The 10,928-nt window shown below is 51.9% G+C and overlaps 1 protein-coding gene across 1 annotated transcript; it reads left to right on the top strand.

The window, feature by feature from the left end:
• The first annotated feature begins 89 nt into the window (after window positions 1-89).
• Window positions 90-10,187, top strand: TXN2 (thioredoxin 2). The gene is made up of 4 exons (XM_004006719.5): window positions 90-155; window positions 985-1,247; window positions 3,250-3,373; window positions 9,328-10,187. Exons 2-4 carry the CDS (start codon window positions 985-987, stop codon window positions 9,439-9,441), a joined length of 501 nt encoding a protein of 166 aa, XP_004006768.1. The 5' UTR covers window positions 90-155; the 3' UTR covers window positions 9,442-10,187.
• The last annotated feature ends 741 nt before the right edge of the window (window positions 10,188-10,928 follow it).

Here is a 10,928-nt window from a genome sequence, read left to right as displayed (position 1 = left end):
CCCCGTCTTTCCTCGCGTTACGGAAAGACTTGCTCTAGGTTGCCCGTCCCCGGAAGTGACGGTAAAGGCTCGCCCCCTCGGGAAGTGACAACAGAAGTGCCCTTGACCGGTGCGGAGGGACCCGCTGTGCATCCCTCCGCTCTCGCTGCAGGGAGGTAGGAGGCCCTTGGGGTGGCTCGAGGTGATGTCGCGGCTGAGGCACACTGCAGGCGTTTTCCTGTGCGGGCCGGCGGCCCAGCGGGCGGAGACCGTGGAGGGGGGAACCTGTCTTCCGAGGAGCCGGGGTCCCTGCTGACGTCCAGTTCCCCAGTTCCTTCTACACACACGTCCCTCCTTTTTAGTTCCCCCACATTCCTGCCCCCATGCCTCTTCGTTGCTCCCTGAATTGTGGTTCCTCTTTCCTGATCCTTTGACAACCCTCTCTTTGTCTTTAATTTTCCATTAAAATACTTTTAGGGAGAGTAATCGATAGAGTAAGAATTTCTCAGACCGCCTTGGGTTCCATTGTTGACTCTTATTTAATAATGTATTTTGGGCATGTCACAATTTACCTGAGCCTCGGAATCCTTTTGAGTGATAGCGTTATTGAAACATTCGCAACGTTGATCTAGGAAGACTAATGTACGTAAGATACCTGACTGTTAGGGGATGCTTTGTAAATATTGGTTCCTCCTCTTCTGTTGTAATTCCGTAAGATCCTGATTCATTGGTTGTCGACCCAGTTTTCTGGTACTGTTTGTTTTTGTTTTTTTTTTTAACCTGTGCTGGTTATTGATTCCTTCCCTTTGATTCTCATCCTTTACTCACCTCTACTCCAGAAATCTTATGGATTATTTTCCAGCGTTTTACTTCTGGTCCTGCGTCTTGAACCTCCCCCTCACCAACCACCACCACCACCACCACCACCGTACTCCCACATGCGTCTTTATTATTATTTCCTGATATGTTGACTGCCCCCACTGTCCCTGCCTCTTCCCCTCACAGATGGCTCAGCGACTTCTTCTGAGGAGGTTCCTGACCTCCATAATCTCTGGGAAGCCCTCTCAGAGTCGGTGGGCACCCGTTGCCTCCAGGGCCCTGCAGACCCCACAGTACAGTCCTGGTTACCTGACAGTAGCACCCAGCCAAGCCCGGTCTATATACACCACCAGAGTCTGTTCAACAACCTTTAACATCCAAGATGGACCTGACTTTCAAGACCGAGTTGTCAATAGTGAGACACCAGTGGTTGTGGATTTCCATGCACAGTGAGTCCTGGGGTTTCGCGAAAGCCTGGGGTATGGCTTGTTCAGGTATTTATTTATTGAGAGGCTTCTGTGTCTCAGTACTCCGTTTGATACTTCTCATAGATGGACTCGGGGTCACAAAAAGTCAGATACAACTAAGTGAATGAACAACAACATACTTAGACTCATTGCAAAGGCTGAGGAGACCCAATCCCTTCTCGCAAAGATTACGTGTAGTTTGATAGGAGACAGACTAGTAAACAGTCTTCAGAACTCACTCCGTATATCTATGGCTTATTTATGTTGATGTATGACACAAATCAATGCAATATTGTTAAACAATTATCTTTCAATTAAAAATAACTTTTAAAAACTCACTATGATTAGTGCTTGGAAGCACTTATATTCTGTATCTCACTGCCCAAGAGGCTCAGGTCGTTTTCAACTCAGGGAAAACATGCCTCTAGCATCATCTGCCCTTTGGTGTATACCAAATGTATACAGATCCCTGCAGAGAGTTAGTTTTATTTTAACCTCTTGCCATCCAGACTGGAAAGGGCTGGCAAAAAGTTTTCAGTGCCATTGCAGTGGTGCCCACACTTGCAGGCCATGGGCAGAGAGTTTCTTTCCAATGCTGTATGAGTTCGTTTTAGGGATATTTAAGTGCCTATGGTCTTCTGGTGGTTGGCCTGGCCTTCTTCATTTCTGGACCTTTGAGACCTGGCTCAATGTCTGACTCCAAAACAACTGGACAAACCCCTCAAAATAGGGCAGCCTGAAAGGAACCAGTGTAGCCTGAGTTAAAAGTTGGAAGGCCTTCTGGACAAACCACTGACAGATTCTTTTGGTTTTGTTCCTATTCTTTCTCTGACTCACCATGTACCTTGGGCAGGCCATGTGGTGGCCTTGTTCCTTCTTGTCTTCACTTGTGGTGGGAGATAAAGCCTTGCAGACTGGGTTTTTAGGTGTTGTGAGTTTATTTGTTGGAATCTCTGAATGCAAAGGGTTTTAAAGGCTGAGAATAAAACGGGAGTCACCAACCAAGGATTCATGGAAGGCAGAGCTATCCTGCCATCCTGGTCTGGTGAGTACACCAGAGAGAGCTTCCAAGATGGATGAAGAGTTGGCTGATGCCTCATCTTCTTCCCCACCAAGAAAGCAAGGGTTGAATTTGTTCATTGAGTGCCAGCCACTGTCCTTAGTGCCACATACTTAGGGATAACAGCCTAGGCTTACCACTTGGAGGGGAACATCTGTGTCCAGTGCAGTCATGGCGGTTGACCCAGGGCCTCAGGGATCACAGAGTAACCTGGGCCTCAAAGAGGACCCTTGGAACACAGTCTTGGATGCAGTCCCAGACCTTGCACAGTTCTGGGAACTTGTATGGGCCTCAGTTTCTTAGGAAGATTTTTTTTTTTTTTTCCTTTGCTAGGTTGACGGTTCTGAGTAGTAAAAACTGAAGAGGTCCTGGTGCTGTGACTGGCATGTCATGAAACTCCCTAGCCACTGGTTTCTGCTACCTTAGTTCTGAGGCTGTGAGGTGTTTGAAGTAACTCCGCAGCTTACAAAGCACATTTATCCACATCGTGTTAGTTAATTTGTCATCACAGCTTTGACAGCCACAGTCTCTTTCACATGAAGAAACTGAGGCTTCAGAATAATTAGCTGATTGGTGAGAAAGCCTGTCTTTGAACCTAAACGTTTTAACTTCAAATCCCATTTTCCTCTGTACAACAGTTTATTTCTTTTAGGTAGAGTGAAATTAGTGAAATAACTCTTCTAAGAATCTTAGGATGAGGCCCATGTTATTAGAAATCCAGGACCTGTGAAAATTCCCTGGTTACAGAGTCTCCTGTAATTAACCGGCATGTCAGCATTGCAGGTTAACATTCACACACTGTAGGGAGAGGTAACCAGGGGAGAGGGTCCAGCAGAGAGACGTAGGATGAGGGAAGGTCCCAGAGGACTATAGATCATTGGGCGAGCACTTTTGTGATGGGATGCTTCTTTCTTCCCTTCCAAGGTGGTGTGGTCCCTGCAAGATCCTGGGGCCCCGGTTAGAGAAGGTGGTGGCCAAGCAGCATGGAAAGGTGGTGATGGCCAAAGTGGATATCGATGATCACACAGACCTCGCCCTAGAGTATGAGGTATGGATCGGCAGGGGATTGCTACAGGGCAGCTGGTGGGGGTGCTTGGGGTCACGGGGTAGCTGGAAATGTCTTAGGGACCAGCAGGGAGTCAGTAAGGGGGTGTCCTGATTCTTTCTAGAACTCTCAGGGGTTTAGAACTTTGCAGCTGTGACTCCATTAATCTTCTGAGCCTTCTGTCTCTCTTCAATACCTTTAGGAACTGGGATGTATGATCCCAAACACCAGGTTTTTCTCTGAGTCTCAGGAAGTTGATGGCCCTTCCTCATTCATGGATTCATCTATCCGTCCCTGCAGTGTGCCAGGCGTACATGATGCTGGCACAAACAAGATGAGCTCCTTGTCCCAAGGGGAGCAGGGAGGGGAGTAGAGGGGACAAGGAATGTGTCACGTTAGAGGGACCCTCTGAGCAGAGCTGTGAAGAAGGCAGGGCCAAGAGCACACAGACACGAAGACATGAGCTGCTCTCCCGTGTTTGATTGACTTGTCCATTTCTTCAGCAGACATGTATCCAGAGTGCCTTCAATGCCAGGGCTGTGACTCGGGGCTGAGGATGCGGCAGTGAACAGAACTAACAGAGTCCCTGCCTTCGTGGAGCCTGAGTGCTAGTGTTTTAGATTGGGCGTCCACAAACTTGTTCTCTAAAGGACAAGATGGTACCTGTTTGAGGCTTTGTAGGACACCGGTCTCTGTTGCAAATGCTCGCCTGTCTTGTAGCTCGAGGGTAACCATAGAATCTACATGAATGGGCACGGCCATGTGCCAGCAAAACTTCATTTACAAAATTCCAGGGTTAGACTTGTGGGCCACAGGTCACTGTTCCCTGTTTCAGATAATAAGTGTCCTGGGAAAAAAGAAATCAGGAATAGCAGGTGGGAGTGCTGGGCCTAGGGCAGGGAGGGTTTCCTTTTTTTAAAGGGTTGGGTAGGGAAGGCCTCACTGAAAAGCACCATCTGAGCAGAGACCTGGAAGGGGTAAAGAATGAACGATGCAGCTCTTTAGAAGTGGATTCTGGCAGAGCAGATATCTTTTACAAAGACCCTGAGTGAGCAAACAGGCAGCTGGGAAGGCCGACTGTGGCCGCATTGGGAGGACCCTGAATAGCCATGCTGAAGACAGTCATTACAGAGCCAGGGTCACATCTGGCTCAGTGACTTGACTGGGCTGGTCCTCGAAGTGGTGTTTTTTTTTTTTTTCAGTAATGGACTGGATGCTAATATTTAAAACTGAGAAGATTTCATGCGAAAATCCGTATTTCTGGTTCTCTGAAATATCGGGTTCTGGCCATAGTGAACCTTCACTCTTTCCTGGTAGTAGTGATGAAAGAGGTGGCCTCTCCCTTTCTCAGACTTTGGAAGTCCATGTTTGATTCCCTTGAGACCAAGTCAAGTAGAGATGCCTGTCCACCACAGTCCCTGTGGCAGGAAATGGGTAGGGGCAGGGTGAGAATAGACTGGCTGCCCCTAGACCTGGGGCTAGGAGTGGTCCCTCGAGGAAAGCCGGGCTGCCCTGACCAGAGGCAAGGGCAAGAGATGCTGGGCAGGTAAAGCCACAGATGATGACTGCAGGTGGTTGGGGGGATGTTACCCCAGTAAGACTGCCCACAGCACTGGGTGACCAGAGCGGCTTACAGGGCTCAGCTGTCCCACTGGCCGCTCAGTCAGGGAGGCACTGGTCTGGCCATTTAGGGCCCCCTGACTTTGTTGCTTGTCCATCCCTCCCCAGAGACCCGCGGGAGCTGTGGGCGTGGGTATGGCCTTCCGGTGTGAGTTCAGGGCTGGAGCTTCTGGCCACCCCAGGAGGACGGACAGACTCCACATGTCTTAGGCTCCCTCCCTCCGGATACCACAGCTTTGGTCTCAGCCAGTGGAACTTAGGCTAACACATCCCAAGCACCAACCATGCCCCAGGAGCTGTGGTAACTATAAGGATACCAGGGATAACCCACTTCCTCCAGCTGTGGTCACACGGGTGGTAAGAATTCCCAGGACCACCTTGCTGGGATTGCCAGGAGTCTGTGTTCCTGGTGACATCGGGCCTGGCCCTGAAGTCCTGTGGTTAAGCCTGGAAGTGTGTGGCAGGGGAGAGGTTCTCTTGTAGGGTCTTCTCTGTCTGTCCACTGTCCAGAGAGTACATGGGTCATACAGAGGGACCTCAAGACTGCTGGGCCCAGGTCACCTGGACACAGCCTTTTGGTCTTGCCAGGTCCTGAGCTGACCAGTTGCCAGGTTATTGTTGGCTAAGGAAGCTCCCGCAGGGATTCTTCCTGACCCTTCCCCTACCCTCTTCCTTCCTTCCTTCCTTCCTTCACACCTGGTGTTTCGGAAGAGAGTGTGAGGACATGTCAGCTAAGGGATCCATAGCTCCTCCTGGGACAGCTTGCTCCAAGGCCTGAAGGCCTTTTCCAAATGGTGAATGAACTTGGAGAAGCTGCTTTAAATCATATTCAGGGAATTAGGGGCTTCTCCCCAAACTCTTCTGCCACTCCCAAGCCCAGCACACATTCTCAGGGTGTGTCTCCTTCTTTGCACAAATTCCTCTCCCTTGCCACCACACTCTATGTTTCCATTAACTATCCACCCTAGAATTTCACCATCTCCCAAAGGAGAGAGGAGGGAAGGTCGCCCAGGGCCTTGGGGTGTGCCTCCCCCCACCACACACACACTGCCCTGAGTTGGCCAAGTGAAGGGCCCTCTTCTTCCCCACCTCCTCAGGTTCTCTGGCTGGGCATTCCCCGATTGTTCAGACCCCGCAGAGAAAGAGTGGCTCAGGCTGTGGACCTTGACCCTTAATACTGTCCTCTGGGGCTTCTGATGTTCACCTCACACATGGAGTTTCATTATTTATCTCATCTTACAGAGAATGCCCTTTAAACAGCATTTTCAGAACAACCAAATAGCAGTAATCTTACCATCCAAACAAATCACTGCCAACATTTGGGGTACCTTGTTTGGGTTTTTTGTTTGAAATTTTTTTAATGGTCCATATAACCTCACAGTGGAGAAGGAAATGGCAACCCACTCTAGTATTCTTGCCTGGAGAACCCCATTGGCAGAGAGGCCTGGCAGGCTACAGTCCACGGGGTCACAAGAGTCGGATGCAACTTAGCGACTACACCACCGCCACCACCATAACCTCACAGACAGTTCATTGAATCATAGTATTTCAGCATTACTGGAAATCACACAGTACTCCAGCCACTGGGCTTCCCTGGTGGCTCAGTGGAAAAGAATTCATCTGCCAATGCAGGAGACCTGGGTTTGATCCCTGGGTCGAGAAGATGCCCCTGGAGAAGGAAATGGCAACCCACTCCAGTATTCTTGCTTGAGAAATCCCGTGGACAGAGGAGCCTGGTGGGCTACAGTCAGTGGGGTCACAAAGCGTCAGACACAACTTAGCGACTTAACAGTGGCAAGTGCTGCAGCTGTTCCCAGGAGGCCCTTAGCAGTTCTCAAATGGAGGAAACTGGGCTGAGACGGGAGAGGACAAGGCAGGGCGCCAAGCACAGTGGCGGCATGGGCAGGGTGGGGACACACAAGTGTTACCTCTCCTGGGTTCTTTAGCCAAGCCTGGGCCACCTCCACGTGGCTTCCTGGGCAGGAGGAAGGCAGCACATTTTAGTGCATGTCTTCATTCCTTCTCTGGCCCCTCGCTTGCCTCAGTGGTGCCAGAATGGAGAGGGAAGTTGAATTCTTGCTCTACCACAATCCCCTGAAACTGAAATCACCGTTCCAGAAGAATGTGCCAAGGCCCCGTGCACTTCCATTTAAGGCAGTCTTTGCAAGCACCAGCCCCTCCAGATTTGTGAGCCGAGCTCAGGGTCAGCAAAGCCACCTCCTCTCCGCGGGGGTGAGGAGAGTCCAGTCATAGCCCAGGTATCCCTGCAGTGCCCTGGGAGATCCTGCTTTGGCAGGAGCTTGGTTCTGTGTGTGTCTGTGTCTGTGTCTAGGCTCAGACCTCAAAGAACTCCCTTGATAAGTAATGACTAGACCTTGGTTGTCATGAAAATGCAGCCGCAGCATGTCTGCTGTACACCCAGCTACAGCACGGTCTGCGTGTGTAACCATGTACATGAGTTTACACTAATGCGATTGTTATACAGGGGATCATCTAGAATTCCAGAGGAAAATAGTCTACTCCAAGCCACCTCAGTGAGCATAGAGTCCTGCTTAGAGGGAGGACCTGTAAAAACAATCAGACCTCTCCTCAGACATTGAGATACAGTTTCATCTCAGTTAAAGAAGCACAGGACAGGTGAGGTCCAGCAGGTACACAGTGGAGCAGTTAGTGCCTGAGCCTCTGGGGCTCAGTGCAGAGTTGCCAGGTGTGAGGCCACTGCCTTCACAGACCACTAGAGGGCGCGAGAGACAGCATGTGTGGGCCCTGGGGCACCTCCAAGGACTGCATCCTGAGGGCGCCTTCTGGACCCAGAAGCTGGCAGCCACGTGGTGGACCCTGTGCTTCCTGCTGTCACCCACGCCAGGGGCAGGAGTGACAAGGACAGGAGCCAGTGGTCGGACCGTGACAGGGATACATGTGGTCAGCCCACCACCGCCAGTGGGTCTATCTGCACACTGCCTCTGGGAAGTGTGTCATTTGGCACCCACAGCAGCCCCAGGACAGTCCTTGAAGGGGCTTGAAGGCTAGGTCCTGCAAAGCCTCTTAGGAGAGGAATGCACAGCCTGCCACAGAGTCAGTCAGTGCGTGGGGCACCCAAGACATGACTGGCCAGACCTGCACTTCTGTTGTGTAACTGCCGTGTGTGCAGTTAGAACATTCTGAATCTTAAGTCTGGCCTCCCAAGTGACTCACCAGCAGGACCGCACTTGGAATATGTGGAAACCTGGTATGTTTTAGAAATTGCTGTTGTTACTTTGTAGTTAACATGTATGTAAGAAAAGTCTGTGTTTATCTTGTTCTGTTTATATGGTTTTTTTCATCAAATACCCACAGATACCAGGCGGGGCGCCCAGGCAGCAGAAAATGTGCCGTGCCAAAGCAGGTCTTCGGCCTCATTTATGTACCATATAATCTATACAGGTCCCCTGGGGGAGCGTCAGAAAACGCTTCACAAGCCAGGAATGTCCAGCCCCCTAATAAATAAACATCAGCTCTCAAGGCTGAGCCCCACCTCCCACACTCCCAGTGAGTCAGTGAATTTCTAGACCCCGTTAACCATCATTATTACAGGGAGCCAGAGGAACTTGTTTGGGGCCCTAGATTCGACTTTTGTGATGTGCCTACTGTAGCCTTCATTTGTGGGGTGCTCCCTATGTGCTCAGGACAGGGCACTGTGCTGAGACTTTGCCTGGATTGCCCCATTCAGCCCTCGTACCCGCTGATGGAAGTCCCAGTAGTATCTCCATTTCCTGGTGAAAATACGAGACTCAGAGTGATGGAGTGGCTCGCCCCAAATGGGCCAAGATTCGATCAGCCGGCCCAGAGCTTGGTCCTGACTGCTCAGCCTTATATGCAGACCTCTAATCCCTCTCCTAAAGCTTCACCAGCGAGACTCATCCTCATTTCACAGAAGAAGGCACCAAGGTTCCAAAGGTGGTGTGACCTGGCCAAGGCCCCCAGCTAAAGAGTGACAGGATTCTCCTGGTCTCCCCTGTGCCAGGCTGCCCCTCAGCTCCTCCCCGCCCCCAGCCTGGGCCTGCAGCTGCATGGGTTATTTTAATCTCTCCTGTCATTCCAGCCAAACCACTGGGACAGTGAGTCAGTCATGCGGTTGGTGGAGGAAGGGTACAGCTGGGAGCCTACAGTGGAAAAGCTGCTCCAGTGGGTGGACTTCCAGGCCCTGAAGTCCCCCTGTGCAAGGGGAGGGGGTCCCGCCTCTGGCTCTGGCAGTCACTTCAAGGCCTGAGCCAGCAGCCCGCTCCCCAGAGCTTGGGGCTACTGTGGAGAAGAGCTCACTTCTGAGTGACTTGACCTCCTTTGTCCTCTCCACCCAGGTGTCAGCTGTGCCCACCGTACTGGCCATGAAGAATGGAGACGTGGTGGACAAGTTTGTGGGGATCAAAGATGAAGACCAGCTAGAGGCCTTCCTGAAGAAACTGATTGGCTGACAAGCAGGGAGGCATCCTGACTGCCCCTGCCTGCCAGGGCCCCGAGGTCCCCGGGGGACCCCAGTAGAACTCACCGCCCTTTTGTGCTGGCCCCTCCCGCCTCCTCCCTCTGGCCCCTGTGGGCCTGTGCTTTGGAGACCAGGCCTCCAAACACAGGAGCCTCAAGTGCTCCTGACCTCTGCCCTCCAGGGTGGCCACCCGAGGAATGGGGCTGCTGCAAAACTGGGGCAGCTGTCTTCCCAGCCACTCCATCTGCTCCCTCTAGGGCTTGAAGCCCTGCTTCTGGGATGCTGGGACACAGCCCAGGGCCAACCTGCAATAGCAGCTTCGTCCTGCCTCCTTGCTCCCTTCTGATCTGAATCCTGGGGCCTGGCTCACCTGCCTCCTGCATTTTTCTTTCCTGCCGCTGTTTTGTGAAAAGACAAGGAAAAAAACCCAGACAAGTGAGAGTAATACATGTAATTCTCTCATTTTTTGTAGGTCTGTAATAAAGAACTTTACGTGATCCCTTCCACCTCCCACGGTGAAGAACAGGCCCTGGGTCCACACCCATCCCCCCAGAGACACCCCTCTCTCTTTCCTCCCAGGCATCAGGGCAGCAGACAGGTGTTGGGCTATGGGAATCCTGCAGACCCTTAACTCTGAGAGGCTCAAGACACTACTCCCTCACCATTAGCTGGCCCTTTGGTTCTCTGAGGCTTCACTGTGAAAAAAACTGGACCAATAAAGCTAGGGTTTGCACTGTCGCCAGCTTCCACTCTGTCTGGGCTCCAGGAGCACTTGTGATCCCTCCCAGGCTGTTGCTGTTTTCCCCCTCTGACCCCTACCACCCTCTTGCCCTTGACCAGCCATTCCTGTGACTACTGCTGTTGTCAGTGGTGGCCACTTTCTGGGACGGCTTTACATACAAGTCAGGCAGAAGGGAGTTTGTGGTCCCCATTATGCAGGTGAAGATACAGAGGCGCTTGGGGTACAGAGCCCACGCTTCTGCCCAGAGCTGGTTGCCTCTGAAGCCTGGGCTCTTTTCACTGATCCCCAGGGGCCACCTCTGCTAACCAGGTGCTCCCTCCTGTGTGCACACTCCCGGGAAGCCTGGCTGGCCTCATGCCCATCCCAGCCCATCAGGAGGCGGGCTGTTCTTCCTGTGTGTGGGCACGAACTCAAGAGGCTTTGAGAACAGGCTATCTGCCCATTCTTGTTCCAAGGCTTCCCTTGGCCCATGGAGGAGGGTGTCAGGCAAACCAGGTTTCCATCCAGCAAAGCCCATCGCTTTTTGTCCTGTGGCGGAGCCACCATTTGGCTCACTTGCTAGCTGAGAGATCCACCCTATGGATACTAGAGGGCAGGGTGTCCTTCCCCTTGGCCCTAGGGTGCTGTGTGCACTCTTGGTGTTCTTAGTGTCCCTGTTGGAACTACCTGAGTTACTGCAGCGGCTTTGAGGGGTCAGCCCTAGGGCTGCCTTGAGAAGTCTGTGACAGGCGCCAGAG

Source organism: Ovis aries, chromosome 3 (genome assembly GCF_016772045.2).
Source record: "Ovis aries strain OAR_USU_Benz2616 breed Rambouillet chromosome 3, ARS-UI_Ramb_v3.0, whole genome shotgun sequence".
Classification (NCBI taxonomy): Eukaryota; Metazoa; Chordata; class Mammalia; order Artiodactyla; family Bovidae; genus Ovis; species Ovis aries.
This window is presented reverse-complemented; position numbering and strand designations above follow the sequence as displayed.

What these genes read in the sequence shown, in the direction of transcription:
- TXN2 (XM_004006719.5), top strand. Translation starts at nt 985, where the DNA reads ATGGCTCAGCGACTTCTTCTGAGGAGGTTCCTGACCTCCATAATCTCT. An exon ending in GTTGTGGATTTCCATGCACA is followed by an intron (nt 1,248 to 3,249) that starts GTGAGTCCTGGG and finishes TTCCCTTCCAAG; the next exon opens with GTGGTGTGGTCCCTGCAAGA. An exon ending in ACCTCGCCCTAGAGTATGAG is followed by an intron (nt 3,374 to 9,327) that starts GTATGGATCGGC and finishes CTCTCCACCCAG; the next exon opens with GTGTCAGCTGTGCCCACCGT.